This window comes from Misgurnus anguillicaudatus, chromosome 13 (assembly GCF_027580225.2).
Source record: "Misgurnus anguillicaudatus chromosome 13, ASM2758022v2, whole genome shotgun sequence".
NCBI classification, from domain to species: domain Eukaryota; kingdom Metazoa; phylum Chordata; class Actinopteri; order Cypriniformes; family Cobitidae; genus Misgurnus; species Misgurnus anguillicaudatus.
Window position 1 is genome coordinate 26414836 of NC_073349.2, and position 24090 is coordinate 26438925.

The 24090-nt window shown below is 34.9% G+C and overlaps 1 protein-coding gene across 1 annotated transcript in view; it reads right to left on the reverse strand.

The window, feature by feature from the left end:
- Positions 1-8179: 8179 nt before the first annotated feature.
- Positions 8180-24090, reverse strand: part of spryd3 (SPRY domain containing 3) — a 62790-nt gene continuing 46879 nt past the window's right edge. The window contains exons 8-11 of the mRNA XM_073875482.1: positions 20244-20301; positions 14364-14487; positions 14113-14242; positions 8180-9903 (exon numbers count right to left, since the gene is read on the reverse strand). Coding sequence (XP_073731583.1) covers positions 9769-9903; positions 14113-14242; positions 14364-14487; positions 20244-20301 — 447 coding nt within the window. The 3' untranslated portion in view covers positions 8180-9768. The remainder of the gene's footprint in view (positions 9904-14112; positions 14243-14363; positions 14488-20243; positions 20302-24090) is intronic.

Consider the following 24090-nt stretch of genomic DNA (forward strand, 5'->3'; position numbering starts at 1 on the left):
GACGGCATGTCCATCACTGTTACAAAATACTGTGCATGCAGAAGATAATAACATTCATGGGGGGGTACAATTGAATTATGAAAAGAAACACAGGACCCAATGCAAAGTCTGTTGTAATAATTTCTTTATTAAAGTGATAGTTAATCCAAAAATAAAAATTGTCGTCATTTTCTAATCCTCATGTTGTGAAATTTCATTTTTTTGATGAACACAAAAGAAGATATTTTGATAAATGATGGTAAGCTGATTGCAACCATTGACTTCCATAGTAGGAAACAAATATTATGTTAGTATTGTGATATATGATGAAGAATTATTTTTTTTAAATGATGGTAAGCACACAATTGATGGTACTCATTGAATTCCCATTGTATTTGTTTTTCCTACTATGGATGTCTATGGTACCAAACTGTGTGCTTGCCATCATTATCAGAGTGTCTTGTTTTGTGTTCATCAGAAAAATTAAATTCATACAGGTTTAGAATAACGTGAGGATGAGAAACCAAATTTTGATGTTTGGGTGAACTATCACTTTAACAAGTTCTGTAGACATTAGCAGAAGTCAGAAATAAATGTACAAAAGCCATCACTGGGACGACACCCTTTAAATTGGTCGCAATGGGGCAGACATGGTTTAGATAAATCCAGGACTAGGTTTTAGTTATATTAGGACATTTAAGTAGTTTCTACAAACTTTCCTTATGTAAAACATTACTCATGTACATCTTGAGACAAAAAAGCCACTGATGTATTGGTGTCCCCAGACTACATATGTAAAGTTTTAGCTCAAAATTAGATAATTTATTATATCATGTTTTTGGGTGTGTCCTTTAAAATGCAAATGAGCTCTGCACTAAATGGCAGTGTCGTGGTTGGATAATTTTGAGATTAAGAGGCGGTATTATTATAATAAGATCCCCTTCTGACATCACAAGGGGAGCCAGATTTCAATGACCTTTTTTTACATGCTTGCACTGAATGGTTTACCAAAACTAAGTTACTGGGTTGTTCTCTTACACATTTTCTAGGTTGATAAAAGCACTGGGGACCCAAATTTAGCACTTAAGCATGGAAAAAAGTCAGATTTTCATGATATGTCCCCTTTAAGATATGTGAGTGCAAGTTCACATTCGAAATATGTGAGTGATGTTTTTTTTATTAGGTCTGGGACGATAAGCCCTGACCTGGACACCGCCCCAATATGTACTTTTAAGGCTTACTATGCCCCATTTGAGTACAAGGTGTACCTTTTGAAAGGGTACCACCCCAGTGAGCGTGGATGCTACGCAGAGTAACATCAACCCGATCATCACCCTTATATCGTATGAACCAAGCAAGCACATTCCAGTCGAGGAATTCAAAATATTTTGGAGCGAATGACCGCTTGGCTTTTGTGCTGGTTGAATAAGCTTAACTAATACTTGGTGAGGTATTTGCTTCAGGAATACTGAAACTTTATTACGCTCTAATCAGGAATATTAAAATCACTTGTATACGTTTCACAGAAGAGCAACAGACCGTGACCACATCAATCGACTTCCTCATATTACTCATCCTTAGATGAACCTCATTTTTATTTCAAACATCAATGATAAAGATGCTGAGTATTATAAAATGAGAAATTTTAAACCGATGAATCAAAGCTGATTAATTGCATGATCTTGATCCTTTTAAAACTGTGTTATGCAGTCAGATACAACTACAGCTGTTCTGAATATCTTATTACTATACTAAATAACTAAATGTCTTCTTCAGGCATCAGTCAATATTTGGTGTGAAGTTTCTTGTCATGAAACCCATCTTGAGCTTTTTTGAGGAGACTAAAGTCATGAAGTCATTCGATTAGAATGAGAAATTAGGATTTAATTTCATTTAGGTTTAAGAGATCCTGCAGCTGCCTGCTGTTGCTCAAGTGGAAGGGGAGTTTATCCTAAATACTTGACACTTCATCTTATACTTTTATACTGTTTTTAATACTACATACACATTTCCTGTATTTTCTGGTTGTATTTTAATAAAAAGACTTGAGAAATAATAATTACACAATTGCAAAAACAACAAATGTAATGGTAGCATGGTGGCCTAAGACTTTTGAACAGTACTGTACTTCATCTGCCAAAATGTGCAGTTTACAACAGAGCACTTGTGTGACCGTCGTAAAACCCAGGCTGAACTCTCAATCTAAAAATGAAATTAGGAGCATCAGAGTAAATTTCACTTATTGATTTCCAGGTAAAAATATACTTGAACATAATAAAATAAACTTAAATACCAGCAAGTCCATTTTAGACCACTGTTATTTTTGTGGTAAATAATAAAGTAAATGTTATACAATGAAAAAATTCCTTGTTGTACGTTAAACCACGCAAAGAAAATTGTTGGGGACGAGACTTATATCCTGAATGCTAACTTTGAATTAATACCATCATGAAAGAGGTACAGGGTCTTGATGTGCAGGTCTAATCGACTTCAACAAAATTGATTTGTTCCCAATGCAATCAAAGCTTTAAATAGAAACAAAATACCGTGAACTGTCATTGTGTCTTTTATGTATTTATTTTCTATTTGTTTTTAATGTATGTTGTATTGACAATGTACTGACTTGCACGATGTCCAAGACAAATTTTCAAGTGATGGGACTAATATAAAGTAAAATGTTTGTTTAAACACTTGAATTAACAAGTCATTTCAACTAATTAAAAGTAGCTATAAATTATAAAAAATAAAGTTGTAATAACCTAAGTCCATTTAACTTTATTTTTAAAAATTTTAAATTGCTTAAAGTTAAAATTGTAAGTGCAACAAGGAATTTTTTTACAGTGTATATAATAATTAAAAGTACACTGTAAAGTTTTTGTTGCACTTAAATTTGTATGTTTAGACAACTTGGATTTACAAGTTATTTCAATATTTTTTATGAGTTGCTTGAATAAAGTTGAAATAAGTTAAGCAAATTGAGCTTAATTTTATTTCTATTAAGTTGATTATACTTAAAAAAATAAGTGCAATTTTTTACAGTGATATATTTCTACTTCAGTAGTACCTTAGTGCAGTGGTTCCCAAAATTTTTCAGTGTGCGGCCCCCCTTGTGTACAGTGCATTCCTTCGTGGCCCCACAAAAAAAATTTGTGACAAAAAACTGTTCTAAAACTCAACATTTAAAAAAAAAAAAAAACCATTAAATTATACAAAAAAGTAGTGCTTTTGGTTAGTAGCCTTATTTTTTTTAGGTTTAATTACACAAACTTCATGATAAATTAATGTATTTCATAAAATGCCCCCCAGTTTGAAAACCACTGCATTAGTGCACTTGATTCAAAATATACTAAATACCATTAAAACCTAAAGGGGTAGTTCACTGTAAAATTTAAATTCTGTTATCACTTACTCATCCTCATGTTGTTCTAAACCTGTATGAATTTCCTTCCTCTGATGAACACAAAAGAAGTTTGAGAAATGATGGGAAACACGCAGCAGACTGTTAAACCATTGACCTCCACAGCAGGAATAAAAAAACATGATGGAATTTAATGGGTACCGTCAACTGTGTGCTCACCATCATTTATCACAATACTTCCAAAATATTTTTTTTACTACTATGGAAGTCAATGGCTACAATCAGCTGTGTGTTTACCATCATTTCTCAAAATATCTTTTGTGTTCATCAGAAAAAAGAAATTCATACAGGTTTAGAACAACGTGAGAATGAGTAAATGATGACAGAATTTTCATTTTAGGTTGAACTATCCCTTTAAACAGATTTGTAGTATATTGAAATAAATGGCGTTTTAAAATAGCACAGTTTAGTACAGTTAGATGTTTGTAAGTTTAAGTTTAAGTCTAAAGACTAAGGGATGGTTTCTCAGATAGGTCTTATAGTCTAAAATGCACGTTTGAGCTGCCTTAATTTAAAAATACCAGTAACACTTTACAATAAGGACTCATTTGTTAACATTAGTTAACGTATTAACCAACATTAACAAATACAGTAAGAAATGTTCTGCTCATGATTTGTTTATGTTAGTTAATAAAAATACAGCTGTTCATGGTTTGTTCATGTTAGTTCACATGCATTAAATAATGTTAACAAGATTTGAATAATGTATTGGTAAATGTTTAAATTAACATCAACAAAGATAAAAAATTGCTTTATAAATGCAGTTCATTATTAGTTCATACTATAATGTTAAAGGGATAGTTCACTTTAAAATAAAAATTCTGTCATCATTTACTCATCCTCATGTCTAAACCTGTATGAATTTCTTTTTGTGTTCATCAGTAAAAGAAGATATTTAGAGAAATGATGGTAAACACACAGGAGATAGTGACCATTGACTTCCATAGTAGGAATTTAATTTAATGGGCACTGTCAACTGTGTGCTTACCATCATTTATCAAAATATTTTCTTCATCATTTATCACAATACTTCCAAAATATTATTTTCCTACTATGGAAGTCAATAGTCACTATCAGGTGTGTGTTTAACATAATTTCTCAAAATATCTTCTTTTGTGTTCATCATAAAAAAAAAACATTTATACAGGTTTAGAACAACATGAGGATGAGAAAATAATGACAGAATTTTCATTTTAAGGTGAATTGTCCCTTTAACTAATGAACCTTATTGTAAAGTGTTACCAAAACATCTTGTACTGACATAGCTTAATATATATTAGTGCCATTGTTTTGTCCCAAGATGCACAGCAGTATTGTACTTCTGCAAGGTTTGTTTGTAAAAACTACTTGTATGTCCTAATATATCTAACGCCTAGTCCTGGATTAATCTAAATCGTGAAATCGTCCCCAATTGTTTATATATCAAGGATAAAAATTAGTGAATGAATATAGCACATTTACTACTTATCTTTGACATTATCTTACTCAGTCTATATTCAAGATATCAAGGTTACATTTTTAAAGAATTATTTTATAGGATGATTTTATGTAGAAAACAGCAGTGTTGGGCAAGTTACTTCCAAAGTGTAATACATTATGTATTACAAATTACTGTCATTTGAAAGTAATTAGTTACATTACAATATTACTGTCTCTGAACTGTAATGAGTTACACTACTTTTGCGTTACTTTTGAGTTACTTTCATCAAAAGAACAGAAGTATGACTAGGCATTATAAAATGTTAAAATGTAGTTTGTTGCTGCTTATAAATCTAGTTATGTGTTGGCCCTCAAGCTTTGAATAGGCAAAGTGAAGACTTATGGCAAAATACAGTAACAATCACTGTCAGAATCAAAAACATAGACAAATGATCTGGTAAAAGTCTGGTAAATTATGGTACACATACCAAACACAATAGAGCCCACTATAATGCAACCTATAAATAACATGGCAAGACACGCAACCTCTTTTCATTTCTATTCTTAAGTGATCACTCTTAATTCAGATTCACAGCACAAACCTGGCATGCACTGGATTGACACAACTTATCAAAAAGTGCTATTGGAGGATCAGGCCTCAAGGAATACAGCTCATTTCAGTACAATAGGATTACATGTAGGCTAACACATCATTGCTTAATAAAACAGACAAACAGAGGAGCACTGCTTTTTGCCAAACAATGAATATAGGTTCCCATACAAAGGCTGGTAAAAACTTTAAACAGTGATGTTTAAATGTACTATTTAGATAACCATGTTTAAGTCTTCACTAATGTTATGTTGTAGTTTAGGTTGCTGTTTGTAATAAAACTGTAGATAGCATAGGAATAGCCTAGCAATCTATTATGTATATGGACTGTAATCATAGCAAAGCTTACCTTGTCATTGCTGGTGTGATATGGATTTTACTGTCTGGCAACATGTAAAAGTCTCTTTACTTCTGAGGTTCAAGCAGCACAGGAGACCGATAGAAACTTTCTGTTGCTTTTACTTAGTGCTCTTATTCGCAAAATTATGCGTGTGCGGCGCTACCGGACCTGATTGCGACCACTTTAGTCAATGCTTATAATACAGCCGCGGACTTCCCAGATTCGGCTCTTTAAGAAACATCTCTATATTTGACACGCACCGCGTCCAAATCGCATTTCAAATACAAAGTAAAAGAACTTGTTGCATACAGCACGTGGAAATAGACATACGCTGCGTCCCAAACCGCCTACTTCCATACTATATAGTAGGCAAAGAGTACGAGAAGTAGTGCTTTTCGCCCACTATATAGTATGGAAGTATGCGGTTTGGGACGCAGCCATTTACACATACGCATTGGTCAAAAATAAAAATTTAAAATAATACGGTCTAATTTTGAAATGCATTGTTGTAACGCGCTCGTTACTAAGACTGTAACGAGTAAAATATTACCAAAATTTTACGAGTAATGCGTTATATTACTGCGTTACAGCAAAAACTAATATAATACTGTAATATATTATATTTTGTAATGCGTTACTCACAACACTGGAAAACAGTAAATGGGTCATTCTACAAAAACGTGTTGTATGTCAAGAATGATTCAAATGATTTCTTTTTCTAACTTAGACCACATTATTGGATTACTCTTTGACTTAATGGGGCGGTTTCCCGGACCAGGATTAGCTTAGTCCAGGACTAGGCCTTAGTTTAATTAGGAAATATAACTCGTTTTAACAAACATGCCTTACTAAAAACATTACCTGTGTGCATTTTGAGGTAAAACAAAGGGAACTGATGTATTTTAAGATATGTAAGTGCAAGTTGTTTTCAGTTTGGAGAGCTCTTAAATGTGTTTAAGTCTAGGACTATTCTAATCCCTGTCCGGGAAACCTCCCCTATGAGTACACATAAATGACAGCTTAATAATTTTTTTATTTTTGTGTGCATGTACTTAAAGATTGCATAAACCATTTTTCGTCACTGGTGTTACCTTACTTCTTTAGCAATATTAAAGGCGTTTATGAAATATTTATAATTTTTTCAGCTTTAAAGCTTAATTCTTAAGTGTAGCAGAATTCAATGAATTTAAAATTATCATGTCGCATGTGAAAGATTTGATTTAATGTGAAAGAAAAAAAACACAGTAACACTGGCAGGCAGTGACACAACAAATCACCAGTCACTGGTGTTATTGATCTTTAACATTAACACCAGTGACAATTTTCATTAAAACTGCATTTTACAAAATTGCTGCTGCAAAGTATCAAACCACATGTTGTCAATCATTGTATACTCACTTCAAATAGTTTAATCCATTTGCATTCTAGTGTTTTGCAATTCCCAAACAATAAAGGAGGTCATACCAGTGACTTAAACTAAAAGCTTAAGATGAAATCATGAGATAAATGAGAAGATTTCTGATAACTGAAAAGAGATGGTGGACTTATATGGGCTTCTCTTCATAGATCTCAGGAAAGTGAAAGAAGGAAGTCAAGTGATGTCATCATTGTGATTTTTATTTAAAAATAAGAGTTTTTTTGGTTAACGGTAACACCCGTGACCAACTCCAGGGGACCACCACTTTCATTATATATTTTATTTATTTATAAATAATAATTATTAGTAAATAATTAAATAATTTAAATATTTATTTAGCATTTTGTTTTTTAATGTAATTTACATCATATATTTGATAGTTATGGACACATTATTGTATTTTAAATGGAAGAAAAAACAGTTTTTGGCCTCAAAATAAAGCATTTCCCTTCTGTACATGACTGTGGGGACGAGCACTTCTGTGGTGCTTGGAATTCTAATTAATTAATAAAAATCAAATATTGCTACATTGATGGCTAAAGAAGGTGTTATTGTTCAAATAACATATTGTTTCATTTTAAAATATAAAAAATTGTAACCCTAAAGTGTTTTTCAAGTTTAATGTTCCTGTAAAGGCTAGGGACAGAAAAATGGACATTTCCGTAAAATGACCCAAATCACAAATAATAGCTTTAGATGGGAATTTACAGACCGGGTCACATTTTATATAATATTAAATCCTTGATCTTTCATTTCTAGTGTAACAAACAGCCCAAGTATCACTACAATTAATTACCATTTCTTTTTTTATTCATATTTTGATTGTACCGCTTTGAGGTTTAAATCAAAGTTTGATTAAATCCAAAACAGACACATTTTCAGAATAACTTATTATCACAACAGTGATGTACCAAAGTAGCAATATATCACTTTTAACATCCTTTAAAACACTTTGCAAGCATTTCAAACCTGACATCATAAATGCAGACACCAGAACAAAGTAATACAGAGAACAGTTTAATATGATCAATTAAAAGATATGCAAATGCATTGTATATGAAGACATTTCAGATAACCTGTATTGAAGGGGACAAAAGTAGACTTGGCAAAGTACATCAATGAAACAAAATCATTTTGATATGTAAAAAGACAGATATTGCAGCGGTGAACTGTGCAAACCAGCGTGTGGAGGGCAGCAGGTTTACAACCGCTCGCCCATCACTCCCATCTTTAAAGTGCTTGTGGTATTCGTGAACCGGACTAGTTCACATTACAGCAGACGACGTCTGTATAAACAGCTCAATGTTTCGAAACCAAATCAAATGTGTGCTAGCAAAATCTGATAAAATGTCCACGAGATGAGATATCCTGCTGGAAAACCCAAGGTAACCAAATACAGAAGATGAATTGCTTTGTTAAGCTGCAATTATATATGGATTTATTTATAAAACTCAAACAAGCCTATTGAGTTTGTACTCGTTCCCTCTTTTTATTGCATTGTACCTAATGACAGACGACAGCGTAAGATATACATCTGGAGACAATTCACGGACATCACTATTAGCAAATTCTCCGTGCTGTTTATTGGCACCGACAGAAATAATAGCAAAAGTGGCACTTGATTAAATGTGACATTCAGGCAAGTAAAACATGACCATAACACGCTGTCATGAACATCAAGATTCATCCGTGCGATTCATCAAAGGAAGTGTTTGTGGAAAATTGTGACATTCGGTCAAGTATGAGAGATCGGGTGTGATACTGAACTTGACCCAGATGAAAAAGTGACGCCGTTTTCTGCCTTGTCGTCGATTATTCACTACAGCTTTGCTTAACAATTGTGTAGCAGCCAATACATACCTTTACAAATGTACACGTAGATTACAAATATATAGTTGATATTTTCTATGCATTTTTTTAATAAACTTTAGCTCATACAATGTACTTATTTCGGTCATCAGGCTTTTTTGAGGCCTAATGTTAAATATGTCTATACTAGTGCTGCCTCACGATTAGTCGCGACCAATCGATTGCAGAATTTACATAATATATGTTGGTGTACCATGCACAACAATCATGTACAAATTCAAACACACACATGCATGTATATATTTAAGAAATATTTGCATGTGTATATAAAGTTTTATATTTTTATATAATTTATATTATATATAAATATATATAAATATAAATATTTATTATATAAATATATTTTTTTCTTTAAATTATACATGCATGTGTATGTATTTACCTATACATAATTACCATACATAGCACACCAACATACACCATGCAAACAAAAACTTTTATTCTGCAAACGATTAGTCGCGACCAATCGTGAGGCAGCACCAGTCTATACCATAACAGCCTTATGGTTTCACAGTAAACCGTTAAGAAAGCGAACAGTAAAGAGGTTTAAGTCATGCACGTTAATATTTTAAGTGCTTCCTCAAAGGCAAAATATGTGGACTTTCATACAAAAATAAACCTTGCACTTCTGTCCTTAAACTTCAGCTTTGTAGGTTAGTCCGGTTGAAGGTGATTGGCTGACGGCGTGAATTAGATATGAAGTGGTTTCTTGTAGGTTATCCGCTGAGAGGATGGAGGTCCACTTTCACCTTCTCTCCACTGCTGAGCATACCGATGGTGGGGTAAAATCCTCCGGCCGGAACCACCACCTCCCTCCTCCCGATGATCTTGCCGTTTCGGGTAAAAAATACCTGGATGAGCACAGAGGGGCGTCAGCGAGTCAGCGTAATTGAGGGAACGGGCCGAGTGTGAGTCAGCATTTCCATTGCTGAGGGCTGATACAGGGCACTCGACGGTCAAAACTCTGGATAGTTTGGAGGAACTGTAAAGCTGTGATGAACGCGATAGGAACGCTGCGAACATCTGTTTTTCAGCATTAAGCATTTCCAGACTGCCTCAAATAATGTTAAATAAATTATTCAAAATTCTGCTCTGACAACTTAAGATTTTTCATATGAAAACCTTAACTTTCACCCAGTGGGCAGAGATGTGCGGTTGAGCCATCACGATGAGTCAAGAGCCAAACGCTATGTGATTACAGTCGCAGGACTCTTGATAACATAACAGCCCACTTGGAGACCTTAATGCATTCATCTCGTGTGAGGTTAAAACATTTAACTTGATAAATGAAGGTTAAACAAACTTAAAACAATAACAATGATGATTAATTTATTCAGCTGTCGGAATAAAGCTTTGAGGTTGTTCAAGTTGTTTAAGTTATAAGACAAGGGTATATGATAAATTTGGTAACACTTTACTTGAAGGGATGTTCATAAGACTGACACGACACATTTATAATCATGACATGACCATGAGCATGCAGGAGATTTTATGCATGTTTATGACAACTGTCATATTTAATGCAAAAATGATGTCATTGTTAATGCAAAAATGACATTATTTGAGATGTCTTTGTTATGACAACTTAACCAATACATCATAACTTGTCATGACATGACATTACCAAGACAACATAACTGAATATTTTTCTTGACCTCAACTACAGTGGTACAAATATAATCTGTCATTAAAATGTCATTAAGTGTTAATACTCCACTCAAAAAAATGAACTTTCGCCTTTGTCAGTTTTACTTAATCTTTTCATATTGTGATTACTTAAAAAAATTAATTTAACAACGTGAACTTAATTTAATTGAGTTTATTCAACAAAAAGGTGGTCTTGTCAGCTTTACTTAAAAATTATTTGTTTAGCCAACATAACAGTGTTGTGTAAAATTAACAGATTAATAAAACAAATACAGACTGGCATCTCATTGGCTAATGATGTTGGAGTGTATTATGGTTAATTGTTGTTGTTCTGGCACCCTCTTGCAGAAGTGTAGCACCATTAGATAGGTACCCGTGGCCAACTATGAGTGAATTAACTTGTTCTGATATATTATTAGAACAAAAACAAACAAATTAATGGTTTGAAATGTAACATTTCATTTCAAATATATTTGTGATGTACTTGATAAGTTATAATTAAGAGGCTTATATGATTAGTTGTATTAAGCAGCTGCACTATGATTGATTGGTTGATTGATTCAGTTATTAGATAAAAGGGGTGGAGTTTATAAAATGGCATTATTCAAATTTTTGTCATCATTAATACATTTTTTATGTAAAATCAACTCAACTGTTGTATGTTAAGTTTACGTAATCTTCTTTTGTTAAATGAACTTAATTATTGTTCGTTGAGTTTACTTAACAAATTATGTGGAACCTGTTGACAAAATATTTTTAAGTAAATCCAACATTTTTTATAACGGCATCATTAATATTCTTCAGTTCATAATGTTTTTTTTTAAGTTTCCTTCATGTGTTTAAAAAATAAAACCAATCATCCAATAATAATAATAATAGTAGTGCTAGGCAAAGATTTATCGCGATTAATCTAATTATTAAATAAAAGTGATTTTTTGTATAATATATGTGTGTGTGTACTGTGAGTAATTATTATGTATATTTAACCACACACACACACACACACACACACACACACATATATTCATCTTTTTTTATGATATAGAATATATAAAAATAGAAATAAATATATTTATACATGTAAATGTTTCTTAAATATATACATTAATTTATATATACATAATAATTACACACAGCACACACTCATATATTATGCAAAAAAAAATCACTTTAATTTTGTAAGCGATTAATCTTTGCCCAGCAGTAAATATTAATAATAGTTGATAAAATTATATTTTATTGCATTTGGAGACCGATTCACCTAAAATTAAATGAAAACAGTACAATAATGGGTTATGCCATGCAGCATTGGGTCCTATTGCCGAGAAAAAAAATATTAATATTAAGTATTTAAATTAAAGTTTTTTGTCAGAATATTTCAGAACCCCCTGTGTGAGGAAGATCAAGTGCTGTTATTTGTTAGTTTTAAGTATTGTGCACATACATAAAGTTAAGTATAATATTTTGACGTGACTTTTGCATTTTGTTAAGATATTTAAAATTATTTGACGGCGTATAAACACTTAATTACATTCAAATGACAGTTTATTGTAATATTAACCCATAAAGCTAGGTAGTTTCTTAAGTTTGATAATTATTCTGCTATGTCATGTTAATGACAGATTTATACAAAGTTATGATGCATTGGTTTATGTCAACTTGTCACAACAAAGACATCCCAAACAACGTCATCCTTGCGCCAAAAATGAGATCATTGAACAAATGGCACTTAATTCGGCCAAAAATGATATTAATTATTAAAGGGATAGTTCGGCCAAAAACGATATTAAACCCATGATTTACTCACCCCCAAGCTGTCCGAGTTGCATATGTCCATCGTTTTTCAGACAAACACATTTTCGGATATTTTAGAAAATATTTTAGATCTTTCTTTTGATTAAATGTAATGTTACGGGGTCCAGCCATAGTCCACGACCTTCAAGTCCAAAAAAAGTGCGTCCATCCTTCACAAATTAAATCCAAACGGCTCCAGGATGATAAACAAAGGTCTTCTGTGGGTAATCCGTGCGGTGTTGTTGTAGAAATATCCATATTTAAAATGTTATTAACTTTATTAACTAGCTTCCAGTAGCGCCGCCATCTTAGACTCATGAGAGAGTAGTAGCGTAGTGTACGCACTTTTCTTAGTGACGTATGACAAATCGGAGGGCGGGGGCACCGAGCAGCAGCAGAGAAACTCTGTATGCTGCGTAAGCGCTCATCCTGAATGCATATGACTCTAAAATGGCGGCGCTACCGGAAGCTAGTTAATAAGGTTAATAACATTTTAAATATGGATATTTCTACAACAACACCGCACGGATTACCCCCAGAAGACCTTTGTTTATCATCCTGGAGCCGTTTGGATTTAATTTGTGAAGGATGGACGCACTTTTTTTGGACTTGAAGGTCGTGGACTATGGCTGGACCCCGTAACATTACATTTAATCAAAAGAAAGATCTAAAATATTTTCTAAAATATCCGAAAATGTGTTTGTCTGAAAAACGATGGACATATGCAACTCGGACAGCTTGGGGGTGAGTAAATCATGGGTTAAATATCGTTTTTGGCCGAACTATCCCTTTAATGAAAATGATTTACTCACCCCGAAGCCATCATTTTTCAGACGATCACATTTTCAGTTATTTTAGAAAATGTTTTAGATCTTTCAGTTAATCAAATGTGAAGTTACGGGGTCCACGACCTTCAAGTCCAAAAAATGTGCATCCATCTTTCACAAAATAAATCCAAACGGCTCCACGATGATAAACAAAGTCCACATTAAATGATAAATATCCACATTTAAAACTTCATAACTCGCATCCGGTAATGCCGCCATCTTAGTCCATCCGCATTCAAGATCAGAGCTTTACGCAGCGTACGGAGGTTACTCTGCTGCTGCTCTGCACCCTCGCCCTCCGAATTTGTCATACGTCACTAAGAAAAGTGACGTATGACACTGAATACAGAGGAGTCTAAGATGGCGGCGCCACCGGAAGGTAGTTATTTTGATTTACAAAGTTTTAAATATGCATATTTCTACAACACCACCGTGCGGATTACCCTCAGAAGACCTTTATTTATCATCCTGGAGCCGTTTGGATCTCTTTTGTGAACCCCATAACTTCACACCTAACCAACTGAAAGATCCAAAACATCCCTCAAAATATCTGAAAATGTGTTTTTCTGAAAAACGATGGACATATGCGTCTCGGACGGCTTCGGGGTGAGTAAATCATGCGTTTAATATCATTACTATCCCTTTAATGACAGTTGTCATAAATGTGCACAAAATCTCCCTCATGTTCACGACACGTGTCATGCCAGTCTCAGTCTCATGAACACCCCTTCCAGTAAAGTGTTACCATAAATCCCAAAAATGTCTCTTTGTAGGTACGTATGCATTTCTCACCATAACTTTCCGGCCATCGTGTTCTTGTTCTGGGTCATCTCCCTCTTCTTCATCTTCGTCGTTCAAATACAATAAATTTTCGACGCGACCCTGCTTCGGTCGTACGTCTGCAGCATCCCAATCATCGATTTCATCTGACGGAGAAAAAAACATTACTGATGCATGTAAAAAAAGCATGTTTCAATCGGCTCTTTATAACAAATGACGAGAATAAATGTAAAAAGTTTCTGTTCACCATCTTTACTGCACTCTCATCTTCAAAGTCCAGCATGTAGTCCCTGGGAAACATTATTCCACAGCCCATGATGTCGCCTTCGAAACAGCGTGGCCCAAACTGGTCTCCAACTCCACTGCCATGAAAGATCTTCCCATCATCTGTGAATCAACAAAAATAGAGATTCAGAGTTGTGTTTTAGACAAACAGTATCTAAACTGGTTATCCTTGTGTTAGTGCATCCTTGTTATCCTTGTGCACCAGTCCAGAAACTTTGTGGAAAAAAATCAAAGGTCATGGGTTTGATCCCATGTAACATATAGCTTAAAGGCCGGGGTATACTTTTTTCCGCATCCGGCTCGCGCGTGCACGCGTCCGCGCAGCTTTCCAAGTATACTCCCCGCGGCTTCACGCTGATGGCCGCGTTTGACACTATATGCAATACAAATGATTTCTTATTCAAATTATTACTCTTACAGTACATTAAAACATTAGGATAGGCGAAGAAAAGTAACCAATCCACCATTGCAAACACAGTTTAGAACAATGGATTGTGCTAAGCTATGCTAAAAGTGCTAGCGCCAGAACGGAGATCAGCTGGAAGAATTCCAAAACGGTAAGAATCAAATGTTTAAATCTATGGGAGCTGGAAAATTAGCATATTTTCAAAAAAAAGTAGAGTGTCCCTTTAACTAATAAGCAGTTTATGTTGTATATGAAGAGTTTGGTTCCAAAACGCAATATATCCATTTTGACAAATTTCGGTAAAAACGTGTTTTCTATACCAAGAAAGTGACAAGATGAAAACCACTATTTTCTGTTACAAACTTTCACATAGCATCTTTAGGTTATAAAAACATACAAAACTCAAATCCATAAGTTGATTTTCAAAGATTTATTATAAAAACGAATTTTTCCACAAAATGCAATAAATCCATGACAGTTTTTTATTTCAAAATGCTATAAATCTATTAAATTAATGTATAAATGTGCATTCATCTTTACCGTTTTATATTTATTTAGTTGACTAGTGGTATACAATGATTAAAAAATAAACATTAATGGCATTAACCAAAACACTTGATGCTGTCTGGAGAACAAGCAACCGAGGGCCTCTCGCGGAAATTATTAGCTGTTGATGGCTTACGTTTCTTTCCCGTCACAGAAAACCATCACAGGTTTGGCAATGCTATTGAAGTATTATTTTGTTTTGTTTGTTGATCACGAAGTACAAAGTAGATGAGGAAAATTAGGATTCCGTGTACTCAGCGCGCCGCCATGTTTGTTTACAATGCGTAAATGGTCCGCTGTAATATCAGAAATGGATTTATTGCGTTCTGTAAAAAAGGAGGAGTGGCGTTTGTCACATTTTGGGAAAAAAGGGAGAAAAGATGACAGAATATCACGGCGGGTATTGGATTTTGCGTAAAATTAATTATTTACTTTTAACTACTGACCTGATATAATACTGATTTGGGCAGTAACTCATTTTTTTCAAAAATGGCGTTTATCGCGTTTTGGAACCAAACTCTTCATATATTCTGATACACAAAGGAGCTCAAAGTTGGCGGCGCCCACATTTACATAAAAAATAAGGTGGATACATCGAGGATAGCTTTAGGGTGAGTAAATCATATGGGAAATTGAATTTTTGGGTAAACTAGCACTTTAAGTATTTACTATGCAACTAAGCTCTAAATTTAAAGTAAAAAAATCAATGGGCCTTTAGTAGCGCTGCAATTTATAGCTACAGGGCATTAATGAAGGCTCAAAATCCAAACATCTGCATGAGTCTGCAAGTCAAAATCCAGCACACTGAATGAATGAAGACATTATGAATCACTGCTACACTTAGTGTTTGCTACAAGCGACAGTCCTGGTGTGAACCTAAACACACACACAGCATTCCTGACACATTTGCTCTTAATGATCCAAAGATGTCTCGCACGCTTCGCCCAGAGTCTGACAGAAACAAGCTCTCGTGCTTCTCTAGGTTTCTTTTTCCTAAAGACGGGGCGATGTTTCTTATGTAACGCGATAACAAAACAAAAGAAAGACAACAACCACGAGCAAGCGAAAGAAAAACACGGAGAGGTTGCCTGCGGACACAAACCCCACCGCGGTGCACGGCTGGTAAATATTTACGGAGTTGTCATGGGACCCGTCCCGGCTCAGGATACCGTTTAAACATCGCTATCTGAACGCAGGGAGGGAGATGAAGACACTGTATCATTATGACTCCCATGTGGGTCCCTGACCCAGCACTGCATTCCCAAACACCTTAGTCGCCGTGAGAGCGGAAGGCGCTAAAAATAGACAAGGGGCTCACGCTCTCTCTCTCCGGCCTTTCCGGAGAGGTTTCCGTTCCTTTGGCACCCGAGCTGACGGGAAACGGGAGTGCAGAGTGGGCTTTCCTCGAACGATGGAGGTTTTCCTGGAGCTGGGATTCTGGATCGCTTCCGCAAACAAGAAGGGGTTTATGAGGCTCAGGGCTGAATATGGAAAAGCCATTTGGTTGTTTGTGTCATCGACGGGTATCGCCGTTTGAAGTAACTTTAACCCTTATGTGTTGTTGGGGATGTTTTCATCCACTAGAGGGGTTTTTTACTCTTAATTTGGCCACAACTTTCTTTCTGTTTCAGCAAATTGAATGATTTTTGGTGACATATCAATTTTATGAAAATGCTTTGATATTTTTCAAAAACTCAACAATGTACCGTGGACAAATTTACAACCCTTTCGTGTTGTTAGTGGATAAAACATCCACTAAATTAAGTATAAGATTATTTTTTCCACATTTTTTTCATAAATCTGTTAATCAATCCCAGAACTGATCAAAACCACCAAATCTTCACAAAAATTCCATGATTTTAACTCTTTAATTGCCATGGTCATAAGTGGTGTCACTGATTTGGAGAAAAAACAACAACACACAAAATGACCATTTTCAATATAAAAAGTGATTGTAAACTGAATTTTTTTTTAACCTTTTCACAGTCTTGGACATGTCAAATATTGGTAAAAACATTGGCTTTGATGTATTTTTAGTTTTTGTGTCCAGTGCAAAAAATGATTTTCAAGAAAAAAAATCTTAGTATTTTTTGTCTTGTTTTCAGTAAAAATATCTAAAAATTCTTAAATTAAGATGCTTTTTCTTAATGAGCAAAACAACCCAAGAAAATAAGTCTAGTTTTTAGACCAAAAATATCAAATTTAAGTGATTTTGTGCATAAAACAAAAAAAAAATCTGCCAATGGGGTAAGTAAATTTTTCTTGAATTTAGTGTTTAAGAAAAATTTTCAAGATTTTTTGCTTACCCCGTTGGCAGATTGTTTTGTTTGTTTTATGCACAAAATCACTTAAATTTGATATTTTTGGTCTAAAAACTAGACTTATTTTCTTGGGCTGTTTTGCTCATCAAGAAAAAGCATTTTAATTTAAGAATTGTTTGATATTTTTACTGAAAACAAGACAAAAATACTAAGAATTATTTTCTTGAAAATCATTTTTGCAGTGTAGCATCAGTTTTTATTTTTTTCTTCCTCATTTATTGTTAGTGGCTGTTTTTGGCCCATTGACTTCCATTATAACCACATTTTTTGATTGCCGAGCCATGACACCTTATTATCATGCATTCTTGAATTTTTGTGGTTCTTCCTCAAATTTTTCATTTTTACTGTTGATCACCATGTGGCACTATTAACCCTTTAGTAGCCCAGTGCAAAAACAAAGCTTAATTTCTGGCTTGTACATTGAGTTATATGGAGTTTAACTCCATAATAAAAGCATATTATTGTGTGTGTTTGTGTGTACGAAAGGTTAGTAAAATAAAACAATACACAAGGGTTAACAGTCTCGGGTAGCCCACGTAGCCTACATACCTTATAAACAACACTATGTAATGCATTGCATTAATATAGAGGCCAAGCATACGTCACTAATGTCCACTGCAAAAAATGATTTTCAAGAAAAAAAATTCTTAGTATTTTTGTATTGTTTTCATTAAAAATATCGAACATTTCTTAAATTAAGATGCCTTTTCTTGATTGAGCAAAACAACCCAAGAAAATAAGTCTAATTCTTAGACCAAAAATACCAAATCTAAGAGATTTTGTGCATAAACAAGCAAAAAAAAAAAATCTGCCAATGGGGTAAGCATATATTTCTTACATTTTTCTTGAATTTAGTGTTTAAGAAAAATATTCAAGATTTTTTTCCCTACCACATCGGCAGATTTTTTTGCTTGTTTTATGTGCAAAATCACTTAAATTAGATATTTTTGGTCTAAAAACTAGACTTATTTTCTTGGGTCGTTTTACTCATCAAGAAAAAGCATCTTAATTTAAGAATTTTTTAGATATTTTTACTAAAAACAGATATTTTTCTTGAAACTCATTTTTTTGCAGTGTACGTTTTGTATGAGCAAAACAATCAGAAGAGAAATCAAACCAATCCAAAAACAATTTGGGGCAACTTGGAGTAAATAGCTGTTGTAATACGAAGGGATCCCAGTACCTCACCACCCCAACTACAGTACATCACATTTTGACCGCCACACATTGAATAAATTTAGCACACTGATATCCAACTTTATCAAACTGAGATACAAACAGCCCCGGTGTCCTTGTCTACCCTGGAAAGGGGATGCTGACCCCAGCGCAACATATCAAGGATTGTGACAGCGACCGTTCGTTCCCATAAGTGAGGATTCTGAGTCATGGATGTGAGTAACATATAGATCAGGGTAGGACAATGAGTTACGCCCCCCTAATCTGACCCGCGTGTGAGCTAATGCCAAATCTCCATCAGCGGGTGCCGCAATGAGGCACAGATGTGACACGCACCATCAATGTAGCACCTCAAGAGTCAACAGGAGGGCCTCCAGGTGCCAAAGATGAAGTGCACCACCTGATGTGAGTAATGATATGACTGAATTACTCTCGCAATAGAAGGCTTGGGTGAATTCACGAACAAATAAACAATCTTCCATCGGTTTGTCGGGTAATTATGGGTGTCAACCTTAAGAAAGGGGCATTGATGTGTGTATAAGCGATTAATTGGTAGTCGGGTAGTAAAGTGTGTAAATCAAGCATGGTTAGGCAAACTGAAAGATTATGGAAAACCGAATCTATCAATGTCTCGGCTAACAATAAGATTAATGAGAAATATGTTAAGGCGTGTACATCTCCGTGCACATCGGAGCCAAAATGTAAGACCTTAAATAACCCTCCATCAGGAACGTGGTAATTAACAGACGAGCAGCTGTATTTAAATATATCAAAATGAAAGTTTCATACAATTTCATTCATATTCGGACTAATCTGTTGTATGGAGTGACATGAGGGCATGAAGGACTGCTGGAGTGTAAAGATTGTCATCTATACATTGTGCGGCCTTATCCAGTATCGACTTCCTTTAGGCTGCTTTGAAAGACGGGACGCGTGGAGTCAAGATAGGGCCATTTATGCTGTTGTGATTTAAAGAGGATCTGCTTTTAATCGACACGGTCATCTCATCTCTACAATCCTCTTATCGGGATCCATTCCCACCACACACTGTAGAGATGGTGCCCATAGATGTATGGGTTTGAATGGAGGAGAGCAGCCAAGTGACGATGATGAGGAATGATCCTCACCTATAGGAATTCTGTGTAATCCATGCATGAACAGTGGTAAGAATGCAACCAGAGATGATGAAATGGAAAAATCCAAAACAAACTTTATGTAAACAGGATCTGGATGTGTGGAATTCTTGCAAATGGGATTTGATGTGGGACAGCTTATGTGGGTTGCAAAGACTCAAATTGAATCTATACTATATGCTTTACTGATAATCACATACATGTGACAAAATATCTTTTAAATATATATGCACTTTAAATGAATACAATGGAAAACAGGAAGTTTTAGGGACTCACCTGCATGATAGGCAACAGAACCTCGACTCCAGCCCGGATGCCGGTTCTTTGGATAATCCTGAAAATGAGAAAAAAAATTAACGCAAGATCTATATTTTAATATTTATTATAAAATGATTAGTTCCAACTCTTGAATCTGATTGGTCAATAGCTGTGCTTTATTCACAATAAAACACGGCTATGACCATTTCACGCAACGGTTTAATTTATAGCCTGCGCCCTTAGCAACCACACGTATCAGTTTGAAAACAGTTTGTTGTTTTTATTTGAGCTTCCATGCATATTACACATTGGAATGTTGTTGTTCACGGCAAGGGACTATTTTTTTTCTAGCGGAATGAATGCTTTTATTGATTTAACTTCATGAAAGTTACACTAATACTTTTTTTTTACTTTAATATTGTGTGGTAACCATTTTATAAAAGCAATAAGGTACTCGAGGCAATTGCTTTATCGTGAATAAGTAACAGGTTGCGGGCTCACAAAAGACGCGAGTTCAATGATTTGCACGAGTAGATTACATATAAAAGTGATGCTAAGACACGATCAGACGCATCTACGCGTGGAACAACGCGAATGACACGATATGGGCGGTGCATTTGCTGCGAAAACATGCGCTATTCGCCTCAAACCCGTCTTTGCCCAAGTTCAAAATATTTACTCGAGCGAAAAATGCGCATGACACGGAGTAACGCAATGCCTCGCGTTTGGTGTGCAAGTAGCTTAACAACACCCTTCAGCCGTTACTTATTCACGATACATCACAGCCTCTCGTACCTTATTACTTACGTAGTTATTAAAAAAACAGTTTGGCTTTATAGACATGAATGGAAGTTAAGAAATTACCATATAGAGATCGAGTGGTAGTGTAATAGTTTTTAATTGTTGTTTGTGTGGTTTATTGTAAGTGTTTTGTGGTGTTATCTGTTGTATGTTTACCTGGCTGTAAGACAAGTTTCCCCTAGATGACAATAAAGTGAAACTTAGGGATGCACCGAAATGAAAATTCTTGGCCGAAACCGAAAACCGCAAAAAGCAAACCAAGGCCAAAAAACCGAAACACCGAAATAAATTATTATGCCAATTATTAGTACAATTGCATTTATGGCTATCACTGTGTACTAACTAGGGGTGTGTGACGGATCAAAAAACTCACAGTTCGGATCACATAACAGTTTTTGAGGCACAGATCAGATCAATTTTTTGATCAGCAAAAAGCGGGTGGGAAAAATCTAATAAAAAATAAAGAAATTGCAAACATTTATAAAAAAGAACAAAGTAGTACATTAATAAGGTCTGAAATTAGCATTAGGTACAGAAATCAAATTAAATGAATCATAACACAATAAATTAAATATCTTATTATTTTTAGAGCTATTTGTCTCTTTGTCTAGGTTGTTTGATTATCATTAATGACACAATCTGACTGTAATCTATACATACACTTAAGACATAAACAAATGTTTTTATTAAAAAAACAATACTGTGGAGATAATTTTGTTTATATGTGCTCTGTCAATAACAGAGAGATTTTATGTTTGCTTGTTTTTTTTTTTAAACGCGTCTCTCTCATATGTGCACTATTAAGGGCACTTAAACGCGCGCGCACACACAGAGAAAGAGGTTGAATCTCAAACAGCGCAACAGTCGCTCCACATAAAAACGTTACGTTGTGTTTCATTGCTTTATTCGCCAAATGTATGTTAATGGATTACAGTATGAGACACATTAGCGAGACTCTCTCTAAGTTTACACATCAAGACATGCTTAATCTTTGCAGACGCGTGCAACAGCTCGACCGTGAGTGAAACCTGCTTGAGCACAAAGGGGAGGGGTGGGTGACGACTGATCACCGTGAGTGAAACCCAAGCGCTAGCGCACAGATGGGAGGGGCGCGGTTGACATTCATTTTCGGTTGACATTTTCGGCTGGATTTTTTTATTTCGGCCCGAAACCGATAATGCCATTTTCGGACGAAATTTTCAGCGATCGAAATTTCGGTGCACCCCTAGTGAAACTGATATAGAGTTTTCCCAGGTCTTCGGTACCAAGCCAATAGTAAAAAATAAAGAAGTCATCGGTACCAGAACCACTGCGGAACCGGGCCCGCCTGGAACTGATGCGCCATTTGACTGGTCATCAGTCGGAAACTTTTCATAGACGCAACAAGAATACTTGAGTTGCAACGAGCGCTAATGCAGGGTTACTCCACAAAATCATTTAAAGATGTGCAGACTCAGGCTACTCGCCTAGAGAAATACTTCAGATTTAAAGCAGATCAAAGAGAGAACGAGCGAAGTGTCGGGATGAAAGGAGGAAACGCATTAAAGGCACGGCCGGATTTCAAGCGGACGAGCTTCAGTTTTAATTGCATTTGCATTATGAGTGTTGTAGCATTTTAATGTTGGATTGAAATAAACCCCCTAAAATAAAACGTGGAGATTTTCTAAGCGGATAAAAAATGAGAACTATACTGCATGGCGGAAGAGCACCCAGCCTGCAGGTTGAAGTGCTGCAAACTATGTGCTCTTCCGCCATACAATATAGTTCTCATTTTTATCCGCTTAAAAAAATCTCCATGTTTTGATTTGTGCCACCATACTACTCATGTAACAGTCTTTAAATAGGGAAAACATGGAAGTGTTTGGTGGCTTCTTAATGTATCCCTGTTTGGATCCTAAGGAATGAATGGGGCTAGGCTAAACACTAACACATTCACGACATGCTGTACAAAGACTAAGTGCACGCATTGAAAAAAGATAGGTATGTTTTAATTGGTATAAGTTGAGGTAAGAACATAGCAAAATATTGAAAAACGGCGTTTTCCTTTAAAAAAACAATTAAATATTTGTACTGAAAAAAAAATACAAAAATACTAAGTAAGAAAGTCATTTTTTGCAATGTACAAGTAAAATACCAAATACTGAAAATATTTACATACAGTGAAAGTATCAAATGCGATCGCAAACATGAACTCACTTTTAAAGTAATAGGGGGAAGATAAAATGATTGTTTGGCTGTAGAATTGTAGCTGCAAGCGTTATGTATTTTGTGTACAGACGAATCACGCCAGCAAAAACATGAGGAGCAGCCAATATTCTGATATGATCTAGGAATGACTCCAAGGTAATTCATTCATACAGACACTGCTCATTTTATTCTATTAATTTGATAAAGTTAACAATATTATAAAGGTTATAGCTAGTGTAACTTTAAGTACTGTAACTGATAACAGATCAACATAAGCCAGTCTGAATAAATTAGTCAATGCAGTCTGTAACTTATGTTACTCATGCAGGTTTCTTATTAGGGGTGTAAATCGGACAGTTCATTGCGATACGATACACTATTGATTATCTACGCCGGCGATGAGATATTTGCAGATACATCAAATATTTCTTCAATGCAATAACGATTCGATTAATTTACCAATACTTTAATATTTTAATTAACTCATTAATGCAACAAAAATATATAACATGAACGTTTATTTCAACTCTTTAAAAAAGGCATATCTGACCCAATTGGGACATTTACAACAATAAACTAAAAAAAAACTTTTTTTAAAGAAATAAAAATAAATAATGAGGGAAAAAATGTCACATAAAATCAAGCTTATGGTAACAGTCACAGTCTTTAGTATTTCAGCTGGTGCTGGCAAAGGTTTTTAATCTGTTTGTCCGATCCATTTTTCAAATACAAAATATTTCCAAATCCACGATTTGCATTTGATAGCAGTCACAATCTCTTTTGCCTCTTTTGCTGTGTTTTTGCTGCTACAACCGCTTTGTTGCTGCATTGCATTGACACAAAAATACACAAAACACAAAAATAAATGAAAATGTGC